The sequence below is a fragment of the Poromitra crassiceps genome, assembly GCF_964638095.1.
Source record: "Poromitra crassiceps genome assembly, chromosome: 1".
NCBI classification, from domain to species: Eukaryota; Metazoa; Chordata; class Actinopteri; order Beryciformes; family Melamphaidae; genus Poromitra; species Poromitra crassiceps.
The window spans coordinates 34,730,490-34,751,551 of record NC_139623.1 but is presented as its reverse complement, the minus strand read 5'-3'; the positions used below and the strand labels follow the sequence as shown (position 1 = coordinate 34,751,551).

General features: G+C 43.5%; 1 protein-coding gene across 1 annotated transcript in view; it reads left to right on the top strand.

Annotated features, from left to right (window-relative positions):
- The window catches only part of sec24a (SEC24 homolog A, COPII coat complex component), a 76,911-nt gene extending 63,029 nt beyond the window's left edge, over window positions 1-13,882 (top strand). Inside the window, exons 18-23 of the mRNA XM_083649503.1 lie at window positions 2,993-3,168; window positions 3,775-3,912; window positions 4,147-4,251; window positions 11,869-11,961; window positions 12,088-12,191; window positions 13,340-13,882. Of these exons, the coding sequence (XP_083505629.1) occupies window positions 2,993-3,168; window positions 3,775-3,912; window positions 4,147-4,251; window positions 11,869-11,961; window positions 12,088-12,191; window positions 13,340-13,457 (734 nt within the window). The 3' untranslated portion in view covers window positions 13,458-13,882. The remainder of the gene's footprint in view (window positions 1-2,992; window positions 3,169-3,774; window positions 3,913-4,146; window positions 4,252-11,868; window positions 11,962-12,087; window positions 12,192-13,339) is intronic.
- The last annotated feature ends 7,180 nt before the right edge of the window (window positions 13,883-21,062 follow it).

Genomic DNA, 21,062 nt, shown 5'->3' with positions numbered 1-21,062 from the left:
ACTCACTAAAGAAGTTTTTTGCCATTTGGGGCCCGTTTCTAGCCTACCTTGTTGAGGTTGCGGGAGACGGATGAGCACAATAATGTACCTCTTGTAAAAGTATAAGCACCTTACACGACTGGTAGCACTGAATGTTGAAAATGTGTATTTTTTTTTTTTTTTTTTTTTTTCCGGTTCTCTGTCTGAGCCTGTTTGTCTTGTTCATATGTTCTGAAAAACTGAAAAAAAAACAAAAAACATTCACTGCGGTCTGCACGTCGGGCGTAAAGGAAACGAGCTGGACACAAGCAGCAATGCATTTATCATAGTGAATGAATGAACTCTTGACAATCTTTGTGAACTGGTTGTTATATCCTCGCCTATAGCTAAAGAAAGACAGCGGAGCTACATTAAATGTCTCTTCGCATCCAATAACGTGAAATTAAATAACTCTATAAGATAATCTAAATTAAGATCTAGAATCAGTTCCCTACTTGCATCTGAGAACGAAATCCCTTGCCATGCGGCATGTTGTGAGGGTTCTGTTTCTCCGAGACGATGCTCCAGTCATTCAGTCAAATAAACAGAAGCTGTGCTGCTCATTAAATATACTCCTCATTAAATGGCAAACCAACTGAGGTCACAGTAGCCTACGATTTGGATATTTAATTGTGCTGCGGGGCGATGCCCATCATCGGTATACGGCTCCACATATACTCTTATTCCATGGTAACAATGCTGCAAGTTAAAAATATCTGTTCAGGCTATCACTGCCCTCGTCACGTTAACTGTGCAGGTCATTAAAGCGCTGGCTATATAGGAGTCCAGGACTGCAGCGATCGCACCGTCGCCAGCAGAACCAGCACTTAGCGTCCACCAGGGCTCCCGCACCGGCAGCAACCATTGGTGTCCAGGCTTCTCCAGGCATCGCCGGGCCGTCAACACCGTGCGTCACCGTATCCTTTCATCATTCATAATAATAATGCTTCTTGGTATCATGCCGTTTGCGGAATGTCAGTCATATCAATCAGGCTGAGAGACCTCCTGCGTCCCTCTATCTCTGTATCAATCACGTGTCAATGCCATAGCTTCAGCACCGGGTTGCCTCGGAAAAGGCATTCATCGCATTCCGGCATTAATCCCATTCATTTAACGAATTGAGCATCTAGTGTCCATAATGCTAGGTATGCCGGAAGGGGCATTAGTTCATGCATGCCTATAATTGCTAATATTTGAAGGTGCTATTCTGCTGGCCAAGATTTCCAGAGTTCAAGTGTTAAATAAGTGTCATTGATTCATTCCGTCGCGTAAGCAGGACCGGTCACAAGGCTTTAGAGGGCCTACATGTGATCATCCCCACGAATTATTGGCCCGTAATATCCAGCTCAGGGCAGACCTAGTCACATGGTGCATTTGCATTTAGCTCTGCCCACTCATTCAGTTCTGGTCCTTGCAACATAATATTGCTGAGGGGGCTAGAAATTAAATTCATTGTCTCTGATTAAGCTGAATGCTTAGTCTCGCTGTCGACGAAACTGGAAATCAAATCCATTGCCATTGTCTAGGCCGAAATCAAGTCACTGTCTCTGATTAAGCTGAATGCAGAGTCATGGCCGGTGACGAAACCGGAAATCAAATCCATCGTCTTCAAGCGGACGTTCCAAAAACGCAACCTCCTTAAAGCATTAATTTCTTTGGCCAAATCATTAATATAAAGAGCGAATAACGTGGGAGACAGGGAATCCCCTTGTTTTACCCCTAATGAGGAGTACAAGTATCTTAATACAAAGAAAATTGGTCTTTGGTCTTTGGTCTCCCTCAGAAATCCCTCCATAAGCTCCAACTGGTCCAGAACTCAGCCACCCGCATCATCTCCAAAACCCCCTCCTTCCATCACATTACCCCTGTCCTACAGCAACTCCATTGGCTCCCGGTTAAATTCCGCATAGACTTTAAAATCCTCCTGCACACATTCAAAGCCATCCACAACCTCGCCCCTCCTTATCTGTCTGACCTCCTCCACACTGCCACCTCTACCCGCTCCCTCAGATCCTCCTCCTCCATCCATCTCACTGTCCCTTCTGCCCGGCTCACCACCATGGGGAGCAGAGCTTTCAGCCGCTCTGCTCCCAAACTCTGGAACTCACTCCCTCCTGACATCCGCTATATTGACACCCTCCCCCTGTTCAAATCCAGCCTCAAAACTCACCTTTTCAAATTAGCATACTCCCTGTAATTTCCATGGTGTTTTCTTTGTTTACTGTTTAGTTTCTTTGTTTTTGTTTTATCTTATTTCCCTTGCACTCTCTTATATTTTATACTGTTTGCTTGTATCTGTTGTTCTGCATCTGATTGTAACCCTGTAAAGTGTCCTTGAGTGACCTGAAAGGCGCTTTTAAATAATAATTATTATTATTAAAATCATGCACGTGAGGGAAAGAATCCTGGAGGGGCTTATAGAGTCTCACCTTATTTAAAAGAAAATCTAAACAAATTAAAGACTTGATTAAAGAAAAACAAACAAGACAATATATTTAAAACAATATAAAAGTAAAATATATATATATATACCATGTTTGCTTCCCAGCGGCTGGGATTTAATTTTTATTCATTTATCCTGGTTGCTGCTTCACCCTCTGCTGATCTGGGGAGAGCCGAAACTGGTCCATGCTTCCTCCAAGACATGGGCAGTAGCCAGCCGCTTCTTTTCACCTGACAGGGGAAGCTTAACCGGTAGGAAATAGCACGTGGGAGGATCACGCTATTCCAACGAGTTCCCCTCCCTCCGAACAGGCGCCCTGAACAACCAGAGCAGCCACCACTTCAGCAACCAGGATTTATTCATTTGAAAGAATCCAAAGTTTTTGACAAATCAAGTCCCTCCCCTCAACATTCTGTTTCAGTCAGAAATACTTTGAATTATGGAAAAATACACAATTGAAATGTTTCCCTGCGATGCTTAAGTTAGTGGGAGACACTGACAACTTGACACGTTCTCTCTTTCTCTCTGCAGCTGTGGACCGTTCGGTGTCGGCCAGCCTTAGTGATGCCAGAGACGCGATGACCAACGCGGCCATCGACTCGCTGGCGTCATACCGTCAGTCCGTGTTGACCATCCAGCAGCCCGGCCTGCTGGCCCCCGCCTGCCTCAGACTGTTCCCCCTCTACATCCTCGCCCTGCTCAAACAGGTCTGCCTCTCTACACCACCCCAGGGCTCTCATTTATCAATATGTGCCTAGGATCCCTACTAAAACTATTACTAACTTGTCTGCACCAGGGGTTCCCAAACTTTTCCGTTCAAGTACCACTACGTACCAAATCAAATTTCCCAGGGCCCACTTCCACTGCGTATACCAACCCCCCCCCCCCCCCCCCCCCCCCCCCCACAATAAAATAGAATTGTCTGATTTAACCATGCAATAGCAGCAGAAAGGCTAAATTACAATATAAGGCTACTAGCAGGTTCAAAACAAACACACACACACACACCTGCCAACATTAGGCTGTGAAAAACGCACATCCAGGTCGAATCCGGCAGGTGCAGAGCTGGAGAGAGGCTGGAACAGTGAATAAATAAAACAGTTCCCACACTGCAACGGCTCCAGTGAATAGATTTATTGCACCGTTGGTTTGGTAACGTTTAGAGCAGACTGCTCTTCCTCCGACAAAAAGCTGTTTTATTTATTCACTTTCCCACTGGATCCTACTCAGGAACCTGTGGAATCTCTGGACCCAGCTGTGGAACCTTTGTTAACCCTTTACTGATCTCTGTTCCTGCGTGTGTGCACCCACAGATAGCCTTCAGGACGGCGACCAGCACCAGGCTAGATGACCGGGTGTTTGCCATGTGTCAGCTCAAGTACCAGCCACTGGCCTATGTGATGCTGATGATCCACCCTGCTCTCTACCGCGTCGATGACCTCACCGACGAGGTGAGGACATGAAATCCTCATTCCCATATGTTCTAGCTATAGATATATTGTCAGTTAGTGCAGTTGCAGCCCCACTTTGTGATTTAGACTGATGAGATGGGTGTATTTTTTACTTAAGTCTTGCCTAGTGCATAACTGCTTTTGTCACTCCATTTCAATATCTCCCACAGATTTTTTTAAGTGTCCCTCTCTTACTAAATGTTCTCTTCTTTCTTCTCTCTCCTCCATCCTCAGGGGGCTTTGAACATCAATGAGCGGACCATCCCTCAGCCCCGGATACTGCAGCTGTCTGTGGAGAAGCTCTGCAGGGAGGGAGCCTTCCTCATGGATGCTGGAACGGTAAGGAGGCAGGCACACTTCCAGAACAAAATGACTTGGCGTGCATCTTAGCATTTGTTCACACCATACGGCAAAGCCACGCTCAAGCCCCTCAGTTTCATTTCAGCATCCTTGTTAACAGGTGAGACAGTTCACAACAGCCGCACGCCACGCTGAAGCGATCGTTGAGGATTCTGTTGTATTTTCGAAGCGTGAAGCAGCCAGACATGAAGTCAGTGCAAGTTGTGGGCGGGGGCAAGGCGCGCCGAGCGAGGCACTGAGGAAAAGAGAGTGCTTCTTGTGTGACCGGGTTTAGCGTGAGGTGTGAGCTCAGCTTCAGCGATATAGTGTGAACAAAGGCTTAGTGGGGGTGCACTAATAGCGACAGTGCGTGCCGGCAACAGCAAGGAAAAATAGTGTAATGTTAGGCTACTATGGGGACTAACATTACACATGAATGAATACAATTGGGCTCACTGAATCCACAAGATTCAAGATTCCTTTATTTGTCATTTTTGTTATACTTGCATACAACAAAGATGAAAAATTGTACCTCACTAGTATAAGCAGTGACAAGCTAAACAGTAGTCGAGACTCGAGACTAAAATGAATGCAAAGAATATTCGATTAAAAAAAGGGTTTTAGATTGTCGAGTCACACGAGGGGCCAGTGCAATGATAACATAAAATAAGAGATAAAAAAGCACACATACATACTATACGCATATATACTGTACATTTGTCCGTTAACTCGGTTGAATTGAGTGCCTGAGTAGTTAGAGGGCAATACGGGGCAGTGGGCATGTTCGCTGGGGGCGCAGTGAGTTCATGGTTCGCACTGCCAGGGGGAAGAAACTATTTGTCATCCTGCTTGTCCGGGCTTTGATACTCCTGTATCTCTTCCTGGATGGCAGGAGGGTGAACAGGCTGCAGGACAGGTGGTGGGGGCCAGGGGTTCCGTTAGCCGGCTTTTAGCCAGTATTTGTTGCCGTGGGCCGGCAAATTAAAAGGTCACCGGCTCAAGTGGCTGGTTTAAAATATGCTAGATAAATAAATTCCTAATTGTGTGACCTATAGCCTAAGTCAGGGGTGCCCAAACTTTTTTGACCCAAGATCTACTTTTCAAGTAGCCAGCCTCCCGAGATCTACCAGTCCAGTTTCAACATCGCAAACGCACACACATCGTTTCCAGCCTGCAGTAACTAACCTCACAACACTTTCTCGTTGTCCCACAACCACTTGACATTAGGGCTGTGAATCTTCACTGGCCACATGATTCGATTTGATTACGATTCAGAGGGCTTCGATTCGATTACGATTATCGATGCATCTTAAATCGATGCATCACTTTTTCCCCCAATACATGATTTATTTTTACTCACTTTACAATACAATTGCATTGTATTATGATCCATAATTAAAATAAACAACTGCATGTACTTCCATTATATTTTATTTTATTATATATATATATATATATATATATATATATATATATATATATATATATATATATATATATATATATATATATATATATATATATATATATATATTTTTCCCTCAATGCCATGCGATCTACCACACTACCGATCGACGTATTGGGCACCCCTGGCCTAAGTGATGTTGCCAATAAGCTACGAGTTAAATAGAGACTTAGATCATATTTTTTCCGCCCCCGCTGTTATGTTGATTGTTGAAAAAGAAAAATATAGCAGACGCTTTCTTTACTGTAGCGCAGCCAGTCCCGCCGGCCAGCGCTGGACCCGCTGTGACGACGCAGGAGGAAACCCAAATGTCAAAACACACATCCTTTGCTAGGCCAGTCCTTTTTATGCCTCCGCCGGCGATAGCCAGGCCGGAGGCATTATGGATCCGGGTTGTCCGTCCGTACGTCCGTACGGCCGTACGTCCGTCCGTCCGTACGATGTTTGTTAACGCGATATCTGAGGAACGCCTGGACGGAATTTCATCAAATTTGCCTCAAACATCGACTTAGACTCAAGGATGATTTGATTAGATTTTGGTGGTCAAAGGTCAAAGGTCAAGGTCACTGTGACCTCTCGAACGCCATTTTCAAGCTTGTTAACGCGATATCTCAGGAATGCCTTGACGGAATTTAATCAAACTTGTCTCAAACATCGACTTGGACTCAAGGATGAACTGATTAGATTTTGGTGGTCAAAGGTCAAAGGTCAAGGTCACTGTGACCTCTCGAATGCCATTTTCAAGCTTGTTAACGCGATATCTCAGGAATGCCTTGACGGAATTTAATCAAACTTGTCTCAAACATCGACTTGGACTCAAGGATGAACTGATTACATTTTGGTGGTCAAAGGTCAAGGTCACTGTGACCTCTCAAACGCCATTTTCCAGCTTGTTAACGCGATATCTCATGAATACCTTGACGGAATTTCATCAAATTTGCCTCAAACATCTACTTAGACTCAAGGATGAACTGATTACATTTTGGTGGTCAAAAGTCAAAGGTCAAGGTCACTGTCACCTCTCGAACGCCATTTTCAAGCTTGTTAACGTGATATCTCAGGAATGCCTTGACGGAATTTAATCTAACTTGTCTCAAACATCGACTTGGACTCAAGGATGAACTGATTAAATTTTGCTGGTCAAAGGTCAAAGGTCATGGTCACTGTGACCTCTCAAACGCCATTTTCCAGCTTGTTAACGCGATATCTCACGAATGCCTTGACGGACTTTCATCAAATTTGCCTCAAACATCGCCTTAGACTCAAGGATGATCTGATTAGATTTTGGTGGTCAAAGGTCAAAGGTCAAGGTGAGCTCTCGAACGCCATTTTCAAGCTTGTTAACGCGATATCTCAGGAATGCCTTGACGGAATTTAATCAAACTTGTCTCAAACACCGACTCAAGGATGAACTGATTACATTTTGGTGGTCAAAGTTCAAGGTCGCTGTGACCTCTCACACACCCAATTTCCAAGCTCTGTAACGCAACATCACAGGAGCGCCTTGACGGAATCTCTTCCAATTTGCCTCAAATGGCGATTTGGACCCCAGAATGAACTAATGGCGGAGGCATAAGTCCGCGTTGCGGTCGTTCTAGTTTTAATCTAGATCGTGCAACGACAAGTACTTCAGCCGAGGCCAGCAAGACGGCAGGAAAGCGTCAAGCACCTGCTATTCTTCCTCAAGAAGAAACAAAAGCATGCCTGCCGCTGTCAAAAGCGAAAGAGACCTGACGTAGGCTGTCAATTTAGCGGAGGTAAAAAGCCTTTTTACCTACGTCGGCCGAATCAATCAATCGCTCGTGCTTGTTGCCCGACGCTCGTATGATGAGGAGATGAATCAAAATGCTTGCCACAAATAAAGCCAAATGGGAGCCGAGAACGAGTGCAGGAGAGCTGCCGCAGGTGCCAGGTGTCGAGTGGGAAAGATTAAGGTGCGTAGCCTATTGCTGGAGATTCAAGTTGTGCGCTGTCTGCACTGACACTGTCGCACTTATTACTTTTAGCTACGTTATTTTTTCATCAAGACAATGTCCAGAAGATATGGGTTGATGAGTGTCTGCAAATGCAGATAGATAGGCTACAGTAGGAGCGTGCATGTTGTCTGTTTCAATAACAAAAGCGGCCTTACCGAGAACGACGTGCCTGTTGAATGCAGAACAATTAAATATTCTTGCTGAAATATCGGCCTCTTAACTCATTGAGTGCCAGCCACTTTTGGAGAACGGACGCTCCCAGTGCCAGAGTTTCAGAGCGTTTTCAGTGATTTCTCGAGGCCCACAGAATATTGTGTGATATTACTATGTAAACACTAGGGATGGGCATTTCTAGCAAAAACACTATTCGAAATTCGCTGGCCAAATTCGAATTTAATTCGAAATTCGGAAAAAAAAAAAAAAAAAAAGATTTTTTTTTTTTTTTTTTTTTTTTTTTTGTGAGTGAAATGTTGCATTGTCTCCCCTGATTCTAAGTCTACGGCTTTATTAATTAATATAAAAAGCTTCTGTTGTGTATTTTTAGCTCAAACAAGCATTGCACCACTGAAGTAAAGAACATGTTACATGACATTGACATTTTCGAAAATAAAAACAGTTTTGACAATCATGAGTGGTTCATTAAATATTTAGTAGGCTCAGGTCTGAGTGCCAAAGGGGTGCCAAAGTCACCCCCTCTCCCTCTTCATGGGATTTCATCTGCCATTCATTTTTCCATAAACCTTGCTTAAAATGTTTATAAAAATTGTTTTACTTGCTCAAACCAAGCGATTTGACTATACTTAGAATCAGGGGAGACAATGCAACATTTCACTCAATTTTTTTTTTTTTTTTTTTTTTTTTTTTTTTTTTTTTTTTTTTTTTCCGAATTTCGAATTTCAATAATAAAAGTCGACCTTGATAATAACAACGATTATTCGAAAATTCGAAATTCGATGCCCATCCCTAGTAAACACCGAACACGCACAAAGAACGATGAGACTCTCTTCTATCATCTGCAAAAAAAAGTTTATTGATACCATTTTCCGTTCTTTAGTTATGAGCCGGAGAAGATAGGTTGTTTTGAGCAAAAAGACACGTTTCAATTTAGAATCTGAGATATTCAGCCTTTTGTGAAAGGAAGCATTTCAAGCACATCATTGACTCTGAAGCTAATATTTTCTGATGTAATGACACCGCAAAAATAATTTCCTTCAATAAAAGAGTGAAAACAAAGGAATTTTGTTTGGCCAAATAATATTTTTTAGCTGCAACCAGCAGCGCTGGCCCCTGCGTGCGCAGACCCTACACCTTCTTGCTGGTCTTGATTTACTGCTGGTGGGCATCAGATAGCCTATTCTAGCTTGTTTGCTCTCTGTGCATCGAGCCTGCTGCTGCCTGGGTTTGTGTGTACTGTCAATGGTTGTATGCTGTAGTGCCCTGCGTGCCCCACCCCCCTCCTCCTCCTCCTCCGTGGTGGGAGGAGTGTCTCTGGGGCTCTGCTGCGGTTTGCTCTGAGTTTGCTCTGCACTGAAAAGTGCGCTGCATCCCCCCGCTTTTTTACAGCGTGTCGCCGGCTCCCAGCTGAGAATAATGTAACTTTTCAGAAAGACGCTGGTGTCGGCAACTAAATCATATGGAGGGGCTATCGCAGCGGACACGGATGGGGCTCAATTGTGGCAGCAGATGACTGCTGTTCACAGGCACAGCTAACGTTATGCTTCATGCATATCGATGCGATTTCCGTTTCCCCATGACTTCTTCTCTCTTTTTTCCTCGCCTTTCTCTAATCTGGAGAGCACTGTCGCCACCTAATGGGTCCCTAAAATAGGTTTTACACATTCAACAGCCACCATACTTTCACAGGAGATGGATCTGGCTTTGATGCACGTCCCACCTTCAAAAAACGCAATTCACGAACATACTCGTCCTTGGCACTCTACGTTACTAAACCAATTGACGAACATACTCGTCCATGGCACTCAATGAGTTAATGACAACACTGGAATAAAGATGATCAACTATAGAGGCTAGAAAGAATAGACTATAGAGAAATAAATGGATTCAAAACGTTTATTTAGGAAACAATTATTTTATAACATCCTTTTTATGCCTCCGCTGGCGATAGCCAGCGGAGGCAATAATAATGAATAAATATAAAGAAGTTGGATTTAACCCCAAAACGACCTATATGCTAGTGACCTTGAGTAAACGTCAAATAATGAGATGTCAAACTAATGTGACATATACAGTATGTACAGCTTATAATGAGAAATACTTTTTTGGAGGTAGAATCTGTGATGACGCACCAGAAACACTGGATTTGACCCCAAAATGACCTTTATGCTAACTTTGAGGGGTAAACTTGACCTCAAATAATTGAAATAACATCAGAATCAGATTCTACGACACAGAAAACCCCTAAAAAGTGGTATAATCTATGATTCGAACCCTTTTCGTTTTTTTGGGTGGTGGCCATATTGGATTTTGCAAATATGGCGGCCCCGTGGGGCGCCTATCTTGGCGCCCGGTAAAATTTGATTAAGTATGGTATGGACAACATCTGTGCCAAATTTGGTGCTTGTTGTCAAACAACAGCAGTAGCGAGCACACTCCAAAATAAAGTAAATCAAGGTGTAGGGCTACGGTATAAACGTGAATGTCCTTTAGGCGTTTAATAGGTTAATAGGCTCATGGGTACCCATAGAACCCATTCTCATTCCGATATCTTGAGGTGAGACGTCAAGGGACCCCTTTGAAAATTGTCATACCAGTTTTTCCCTCGCCGAAATTTAGCCTAAATTTGGAGCATTATTACAGCCCAGTAGAACCAGGCCTGTAAGGAGGATTTGGAATTAGCACTCGTAACAAACTTAACTCATTGAGTGCCATGGACGAGTATGTTCGTCATTTCGTTTAGTAACGTAGAGTGCCAAGGATGAGTATGTTCGTCAATTGCGTTTTTTGACGGTGGGACGTGGATCAAAGGCTCAGGCATCTCCTGTACAAATATGGGAGCTATTGAAGGTGTATAACCTATTTTACGGACTCATTAGGTGGCGACAGTGCTCTCCAGATTACAGAAAGGTCCGGAAAACAGGAGGAAAAAGCCGTGATCAAAGAGAAACCGATGCATGCTGCAGCCAGAGCCATATAGATTGCTCTGTCTGCAGCTGACGTTGTCTGCGAACCGCAGTCAATCCGCGCACACAACTGAGCTCCTCTGCCTGTCTGTCTGCATATAGTTTCTCCACACGATTACCCGCCAGAAAGGCAGCACCCGACGCCGAAGGGCCAAACCTTTCCCTGCAGTCCGGTTTGGCATTTCCTTGTCGCGCTGGGAGCCGCCCGGCGCACAAAAACGAAGCGCTCCGAAAATAGACTGGGTGCGTGTAGGCTGTGTGTTAGTGTGGGGAGGAGTTTGCAGCTGAGGGGGGGAGAGGGGGGTGGGGCACGCAGGCACCACACAACTACACCACGTCACTACATCAGAAAATATTAGCTAGAGTCAGTGAATGTGCTTGAAATGCTTCATTTCACAAAAGGCTGAATATCTCAGCTTATAATTTGAAACCTGTCTTTTTGCTCAAAACAGCCTATCTTCTCCGGCTCATAACTAAAGAACTGAAAATGGTATCAATAAACTTTTTTTGCAGATGATAGAAGAGAGTCTCATCGTTCTTTGTGCGTGTTCGGTGTTTACATAGTAATATCACACAATATTCTGTGGGCCTCGAGAAATCACTGAAAACGCTCTGAAACTCTGGCACTGGGAGCGTCCGTTCTCCAAAAGTGGCTGGCACTCAATGAGTTAACAGAAATACAAAATGGATGCTGCTACCTTGTCTGCTTCTACTTCAGTTAGTGATTTCCTACATTATAAACACTTACTGTATACTACCAAGGTACATACAGTACTACCAACGTGTATTTTTCCTATATACTTCGATTTGAATGTACAAGGTCTAGAAGAGTATGTACACTTACATTTTCATTTTACACGCACACATTTTATCCATATTGATTCAGAGTGCAGCAGTAAAGGCTTCAATTCCTACATCTCTAACATTACAAACAACCAATAAGGAGGAGTACTTAGCCATAGGTTGCTATTTTGTCAAATTTCTGCTGAATATTTGCATGTTTCTTTACCGTTGACTCTTCCCCCTATTCCAAAAGGTGATGTATCTGTGGATTGGAAAGAATTGCAACCCCAACTTCCTCACGCAAGTCCTGGGAGTTCCCAACTACAATGCTGTGCCTCCGAATCTGGTAGCAAACCTCATGTTGCACCAATCCACCACATAGAACTACATAACACCCTCACCTGAATTGTCAAATGAAACTAATTTAGATGAAAACTTGTACTGTACTAATACTATTATTGTCCTCAAACAGTATGTGCTTCCAGAGCTGGACACTGCAGAGTCCCAGAGAACCAGGGCTTTCGTTGGCTGGTTGAGGGATCAGAGGCCTTTCTACCCCACCCTGCATTTCATCAGGTGGGCGTTACACCACATAGCAGAGAGTAGAATCAAGTAGAAAGTGCGTCTAGTGTTAGTTGTCTCTTAGCCTGGTAAAGCCTAACTATCTAGCTAGCTATATCTAGCTATCTAGCTATATCGCCCAGCCCTAATCCAAACTGAAATTTTCAAATAATATACCATAATATGATTATTAACACATTCACTGCCAGCCTTTTTTTTTTTTACTGTAGTTAGCTTCTGCCAGAGGGGTTTTTTGAGGATTCTGGCTCATCTTTCAAGACCCGAGGATTCTTTTCTGCTAAGATTTTGTGAACACACAATATCTCAAAAGAACTAATAGAATGTGTGCTTTCTCTGTCTAAAAGAGTTAGTTTGTAGAGTTAGTAGTTATGTAAGCATTAGCAGTTGAATACAGCATGGTTTCAGCGTCAGAAAAATTATTCAGAGATAAACGGCTTTTTGTGAAATTCGATAGAACAGTCACTTTAACCATTCATTTTTGGCATCAGTAAGACGTCAGACATCTAAACAATAGTTTTGAACAGTAATTTCCTCCATAACAGCAGGAAACCCCCCTCTGCTTCCAACTCCTCCCTCCGTGGGCGTTCTTCTTGGCTGCAGCGGCCGTCACAAGCTTGTCACCAGTCTCACTGCTTTGCTGCTGCTGCTGCCTGTCTGCGCGGCCGCTGTTTGAGGAAGTCTGGATGGACTCGCTCGCTTCTTGGAGTTTTGGTTGAGAGAAGCTTTTGCGATTCTGGTCATATTTATGCTGCGTGTTTCAAAGTGTGTTCCACCTGTAATCTATTATGCAAATTTGCAATCCCGCATCGCCAGCAATCAGCGCGAAAACGAAAGCGTTTTCCCCCATCCATTTTCATGAGAATGGCTGCTTTTTGCTTGCCTTCCTCTAGTCAGGAGAGCACTGTCGCCACTTAGTGGGTCGGTGGAATGGGTTGTAAACGTTCGGTGGCTCCAATAATTATATAAGAGATGTAAAAGGGTTAGATGCACATCCCACGGTCAAAAAAAAAAAAATCATTTTTTTTGACGTATTAATACGTCATTGGCAGTCAACCGTTGGATTATTTTTGACGGATTAATACGTCATTGGCAGTGAACGTGTTAAGACAGATACTGACAAACCTTTTCTGTGTGACTTTCAGGGATGAGAGCCAGCAGCTGAAATCCAACTTTGTGCAGAACATGATCGAGGACCGAACAGAGTCGGCCTTGTCTTACTACGAGTTTCTCCTCCATCTCCAACAGCAAGTCTCCAAATAATAAGTCCTCCTCCACCTTCAACAGCAAGTCTCCAAATAATAAGTCCTCCTCCACCTTCAACAGCAAGTCTCCAAATAATAAGTCCGTCGGACCGCGGAGATGAGGGAACACTGATGCGAGGGCGCACAAGACGTTGTATGTATTTGACTTTGTGTGTGTGAGCGCATGTGTGAGTTTGAGTGAGTGAGAACAGCAGGAGGCATGTTCAGGGATGCCTCTCGCTCCACCTCCGTTTGTGGTCCAGGATATCTCTGAAAAAGCCTCTTTGGAGCTGAACTGAACTGATGTGAAGCATCACAAATCAAACTATTTGACAGACTGATGGAGGACGGTGAGACGAGGAATCTCCATTTAGAAGCTGATTTGGCACCCCCCCCCCACCCACCCAGCTGGAGCAAACTCTTGGAAAAAGAAAAAAATAAGAAGCAAGATATCCATGGTGGCAATGATGATGATTATATATATCAATGATCGAATGAATCAGTGTTTATTCTCATAGAACAATGCTGTCTAACAGAGGTATCGTCCAGATACAGTACAGGCAAATGGATGTGTGAAGTCTTTTTGTACAAAAAGCACAGTTGTCTTTACTAATAAAATAATGTGTGTATGCTAGGCTTATGAGGATGATTAATGTGTCCGCACTCAAAGACTCTTATTGGGTGTCACCTGCACTCTAACAATAATCTCTAGTAGTGAAGGACAGGATGTGTGCTTTTTATTTCAGTCATTATAATCGTGTGTCGAACAAATCTGTAGACTTTGTTGTAAATGGAAACGTTGAAGATGTTTGAAGGTGGACCGACCTCGCTGTAATTCGCTGCCTTGAATGTGTCGACTAAGCATTTTTTTCCTTTTTTTTTCATCCTGTCATGGTCTGATCTGCTCTTCAAAAAAATTATTTCATCCTTTCTATCTGTGGACATTCAACACCTCTGATGATGTTGCCGTTCTGTTTGTGTTTTATTTCTTGCTTTTGTTTGTTTAACTTATGAGACTCCCAATCTGATTAAATTCTGTAATTGCCTTCTATGGGAACTCACTTTTTATGATTATTAAGCCTCTGTTTAAATACAGACTATATATGAAATATTTTAATATAATAGGATATGGGAAATTCTTTAACACAGACATAACAAAGCCATTGTTGATCTTTTAATCATGCTTATTGATACTTGTATATTGAAAATACTACATTATATAAAGGTAAAGAAATGCTGATTTTAGTATGAACATATTAAAGTGAAATGACGCTAAGAAAATAAAATGTTTGGAACTTTTTAATCGTAGTTTGTGTCGTGGTGCATTAAGTGTTTGGGTTGGGATTACAAGGCTAACAAAAAAATATATTGATCAGTATAAATTATTCAATATTAGTCTTGGCAAAACTCTGGTAGACAAACCTCATAAAACAATGTAAGAAAGCAAAAGTCAAATTAAAGAATGAACAGATTCACATTCCGTGTAAGAAGAGTTTTTCAGCAGTAGACCAACATCCAAACAGGCTGATGGACCAAACCCTATTTAAATCTTTACTAAACAAAGCAGACGGCTCCTTACAGAGTCTGAAGACTTTGAGTCTGCTTCATTTACAACCAAATATCTTGTCATTTTTGTTCCACGTAAAGAAGCGATTAAATATATATGCAGTGGTGTAGTGCAGGTTATACACAGTATACCTACCTATTTTTTCTCTGTCCACTTCTAAATCCCCTCTAATGTTCCTGCACTGGTATGAGCCGATAGGTTTTTCAGGATTTCATTCATAACTCTACAGTATGGTGACGTAACGGACTATCAAATTTCTACCCCATTTCAACCAATCATATCATGACATGGCACCTATCAATCATTTCGAGGAGAAAATTCTGCAGGCAAGATGGCCGCCATATAAAATAAAACATTGTAATGTCTTCATTTAATGTAGAATGCAAAGACATGTAACTGGCTCGTTAACTCGCATTCCAGGAGTAACTATTTACCACTTCAGAAGCTGTATCAATGAATTGATGTTGGATTCCGCTCACCCCTCTGGGGAGCGCAGCCAGGCGGGGTGACGCTAGTTTTATATAGAGATGTTTCCGACTTCCGATAAAAAAAGATTGTGCCCATGTGGCCTACCAAACTGAGCCCATGTAGACCTAGCTGATGGCAGAGACTACACACACCTCTCGACTTGGCCGTGGACCAGGGTCACCAAGACTGTGTCCAGATCCTCCTGGAAGCCAGGGCCGACCCTAACAGAAGCGTACTTGCCTCAGACACCCTGGTCTACCGTGCTGCCTCGGCGGGAAGGCTGGAGATAGCCTACTGCAGGAAGTGGAACTCATCAGGTTATGTGCTGCTGTTGACATGGTCAGCGTTTACACCCTCAGGCGGTCTCCTCTCTACATCAGTGCGCGCCACCACCGCCTGGACTGCTTCCGCCTGCTACTCCAGGCCGCTGGCGTTCTGACCCGTGACGTGGCTTCTCTCCTGCTCGGTGAGGTGCTGATGAGGCTCAGGTGTGACGCGGCCTTCCAGCTGCTCCTGGACCACGGCGCTGACCTGGCCCTGGTGAAGACGTAGGCACAGCTGGAGGATATGGGGGATCCCAAGGCGCTCCGGGTCTTTCTGGAAGCCAACAGATGTCCTTGCATTCTCGCCCACGTGTCAGATCCAGATCCACCAAGCACTGGGCACACATCACCTGAAGCAGGTCCACTCCCTACCATTAACACAAGTGATGAAAGACTTTGTACTCCACCAAAACTGACTTGAAGGACTGTCAAGTTTATTTATTTTCATTTCTTAAATTTAGTTCTTCAGTGTCAATACTATACTACTATAATTGGAGAGTTGTGTGTCCGTGTGTGCTCGGTTCATTGTCCCCAACAGAGTCTGCCCTACTATACTATGACATCACTGATGATGTCACAATGACATCATTGATGATGTCACAATGTATGTCATACATCACTGATGTCATACATTGGGCAGATTTTTTTTTCTTTTGCAACAGACTCATTCCAGACCCCTGAAAAGTGTTTTGGCAAATTTTTGAGGTGATCGGAGCAACGACTGGAGATATAATGTGCTCGGACAGACATTTGTGATTATATAGTAAGATAGAGAGAGAAAAAAAGAAGAGAGACGAGATGAGATGAGCAGATCAAAGGACAAAAGCGACAGCAAACAATTTGTAATTGTTTGTAATTAAAGATTTTATTAACAAGGTTAATTGCGGACATCAGAAACATGTTTAAATATAGAGCAGTAGCATTTATTCACTGACAAATAGCCTGAACAACACATGTAGGAGCCGTTTATTCATAGCTAACTTTAACAGCTAACTTGAACGTTTATTTATGAAATTCTTAAATTACAATAATTATGTTTTCTTATTAGAATTGTCTGGTTGTGGTTCACTCTGTGGTGTAGAGATTTATTCTGGCCACAATATGGCAGTATATAATTTTTCCATGTGATTCAGGTAGCACAATTTGCCACAGGTGTTTTAAACTAGCAGTAATTACTAGGAGAATCAGTTTTGTCTCTGTAGGTGGTGGAAGCACACGGTTCTTACCGTAAGGCCGTAAAGCCGTAAAACTGTCTTGGTCAAACCCGGCATTCCAACTCATTCTCAACATATCATTTTGGTAATGTACTCTTTTTCTGCTGCGACCTGGTGATTAATAAATGGGAGCGCCTGTGGCGTCATCACCCAAATGGAAATCTGATTTCTGGACATTATACTTTTTCATACATGGATACGAGTGAAGAACATTCCTTACACACCTACAGAAGTGACTAATTAAGTTTTGGATTTTTTGGATAGTCACTACAACACACACACACACACACACACACACACACTACACTACACTACACTCTACACTCACTGCAGCGTCCCATATCTCAGCCGCAGCAGCCACTGACTGACATGCACACATAATAGGGTGAGAGGAGTCTATTGTAGCTGCACTCCAACTGGAGTTTGTAAAGAGGTAATAGGGTGAGAGGAGTCTATTGTAGCTGCACTCTAACTGGAGTGTGTAAAGGGGTAATATGGTAAGAGGAGTCTATTGGAGCTGCACTCTAACTGGAGTGTGTAAAGGGGTAATATGGTGAGAGGAGTCTACTGTAGCTGCACTCTTAACTGGAGTGTGTAAATAGGTAATATGGTAAGAGGAGTCTATTGTAGCTGCACTCTAACTGGAGTGTGTAAAGGGGTAATATGGTAAGAGGAGTCTATTGGAGCTGCACTCTAACTGGAGTGTGTAAAGGGGTAATATGGTAAGAGGAGTCTACTGTAGCTGCACTCTAACTGGAGTGTGTAAAGGGGTAATATGGTAAGAGAGTCTACTGTAGCTGCACTCTAACTGGAGTGTGTAAAGGCGTAATATGGTAAGAGGAGTCTACTGTAGCTGCACTCTAACTGGAGTGTGTAAAGAAGTAATATGGTGAGAGGAGTCTATTGTAGCTGCACTCTAACTGGAGTGTGCAAATAAGTAATATGGTGAGAGGAGTCTACTGTAGCTGCACTCTAACTGGAGTGTGTAAAGGGGTAATAGGGTGAGGAGTCAATTGTAGCTGCACTCTAACTGGAGTGTGTAAAGAGGTAATAGGGTGAGGAGTCAATTGTAGCTGCACTCTAACTGGAGTGTGTAAAGGGGTAATATGGTAAGAGGAGTCTATTGTAGCTGTACTCTAACTGGAGTGTGTAAATAAGTAATATGGTGAGAGGAGTCTACTGTAGCTGCACTCTAACTGGAGTGTGTAAAGGGGTAATAGGGTGAGGAGTCAATTGTAGCTGCACTCTAACTGGAGTGTGTAAAGGGGTAATATGGTAAGAGGAGTCTACTGTAGCTGCACTCTAACTGGAGTGTGTAAAGGGGTAATAGGGTGAGGAGTCAATTGTAGCTGCACTCTAACTGGAGTGTGTAAAGGGGTAATAGGGTGAGGAGTCAATTGTAGCTGCACTCTAACTGGAGTGTGTAAAGGGGTAATATGGTAAGAGGAGTCTATTGTAGCTGTACTCTAACTGGAGTGTGTAAATAAGTAATATGGTGAGAGGAGTCTATTGTAGCTGCACTCTAACTGGAGTGTGTAAAGGGGTAATAGGGTGAGGAGTCAATTGTAGCTGCACTCTAACTGGAGTGTGTAAAGGGGTAATATGGTAAGAGGAGTCTACTGTAGCTGCACTCTAACTGGAGTGTGTAAAGGGGTAATAGGGTGAGGAGTCAATTGTAGCTGCACTCTAACTGGAGTGTGTAAAGGGGTAATAGGGTGAGGAGTCAATTGTAGCTGCACTCTAACTGGAGTGTGTAAAGAGGTAATAGGGTGAGAGGAGTCTACTGTAGCTGCACTCTAACTGGAGTGTGTGAAGGGGTAATATGGTAAGAGGAGTCTACTGTAGCTGCACTCTAATTGGAGTGTGTAAAGGGGTAATAGGGTGAGACGAGTCTATTGTAGCTGCACTCTAACTGGAGTGTGTAAAGAGGTAATAGGGTGAGGAGTCAATTGTAGCTGCACTCTAACTGGAGTGTGTAAAGGGGTAATATGGTAAGAGGAGTCTACTGTAGCTGCACTCTAACTGGAGTGTGTAAAGGGGTAATAGGGTGAGGAGTCAATTGTAGCTGCACTCTAACTGGAGTGTGTAAAGAGGTAATAGGGTGAGGAGTCAATTGTAGCTGCACTCTAACTGGAGTGTGTAAAGGGGTAATATGGTAAGAGGAGTCTACTGTAGCTGCACTCTAATTGGAGTGTGTAAAGGGGTAATAGGGTGAGATGAGTCTATTGTAGCTGCACTCTAACTGGAGTGTGTAAAGAGGTAATAGGGTGAGGAGTCTATTGTAGCTGCACTCTAACTGGAGTGTGTAAAGAGGTAATATGGTAAGAGGAGTCTACTGTAGCTGCACTCTAACTGGAGTGTGTAAAGAGGTAATATGGTAAGAGGAGTCTACTGTAGCTGCACTCTAACTGGAGTGTGTAAAGAGGTAATATGGTAAGAGGAGTCTACTGTAGCTGCACTCTAACTGGAGTGTGTAAAGAGGTAACTATGTAGCTGCACTCTAACTGGAGTGTGTAAAGAGGCAATATGGTGAGAGCAGTCTATAGTAGCTGCTCTAACTGAAGTGTGTAGAGGTAATATGGGGAGAGCAGTCTATTGTAACTGCTCTAACTAACACATGTAAAGAGGTAATATGTTGAGAGGAGTCTACTGTAACTGATCTCTAACTGAAGTGTGTATAGAGGTAATATGGGGAGAGCAGTCTATTGTAGCTGCTCGGGGCGGTGGTGGCCGTACCGTGTTCCGGTCCCCCACTCCATCATCAGGCCCATAGGGCACCATGTGGCCGTGGTGGAGTGGCGTGATTTCTAACCCCACATAGGATAAGCAATAACCACGCCCTGTGGCGCCGGGATTGGCCAGGAGCAACACTGGAGGGCACGCAGCCCAGCGATTTCATGAACCAAATTTGCTCTTGAGAACGGACAGCGATTTCGAGAGCGGACATTGAGAGCGGACATTGAAATGAATTATGGTCACCTACCTTCCTTAGCATAGTAATAATAATAATAATAAGTAGCCTATAATAATTGTAATCTACACAATGTACACAATCTACAAAAACATGCAATAATATAAACGGTGTTGTGTTCACGTTCATAGTCATATAATATAATTAAGCAATATAGCATGAGAGCTAGTGTGTTGTGGCAAATATATCCCGCTGTTCAGCTGTTATCCCACGAGGCCGCAGGCCGAGTGGAATAACAGCTGAACAGCGGGATATATGCCACAACACACGCTGCTCGAGTGCTATATTGCTTTTATAAAACGGTTTCCAAGTATGATAATATAATAATAATAGTAATACTATAAGTCCGACTGCCAATGCCATGGCATTCTGGTAGAGTCAGTTGAAACACTACTGTAAGGCGGGACCGCAAGAACGTGCGGGTGATTTGATTGGATCGTTCTGGAGACTGAAGTTGACATTGGCCAATCCTGGCGCTTGCTGAGAAGCTGAGAGCTTTTTGCAAAGCCCGACACCAGAGCCGTATGCCGACACCAACTAACGTTACGTCTTATTTAGAAATGCGGGGTTAAGATGCGGGGTCTTTTCTAATGTTTCTTTTCCTAATTCTTGTTTCTTTTCAAGCGCGCGGCTCACCAAACGTCTGGCTGCAAGCGAGTAGCTTTTTGTTTTGACACTACTGACTGTAAGGCGGGACCTCTAGCAAGAAGATAGACGTGCGGGTGATTTGATTGGATCGTTCTGTAGACTGAAGTTGACATTGGCCAATCCTGGCGCTTGCTGAGAAGCTGAGAGCTTTTTGCAAAGCCCGACAGGCTAACCTCGCGTCACCAGGCTCTTCTCGGGGAGAAAGAGCCTGGCTCCTGCCCACAATTGATTTTGTCACCCTACCTGGTTCCGGCCTAGAGCCCGCCCTAGACCGGATGGGCAGCGTTTCTAGCTCGTCAACTTTTACGTTAACTTGACAATTTGACCCAAGTATCAGAACGGCAAACAACAAAACAAAAGATGGACGTACCGAACGAAGTTTTGTTCTTTTAGAAACATTGCGGATTCACAATCTCACATCTTTTAAGCCGAT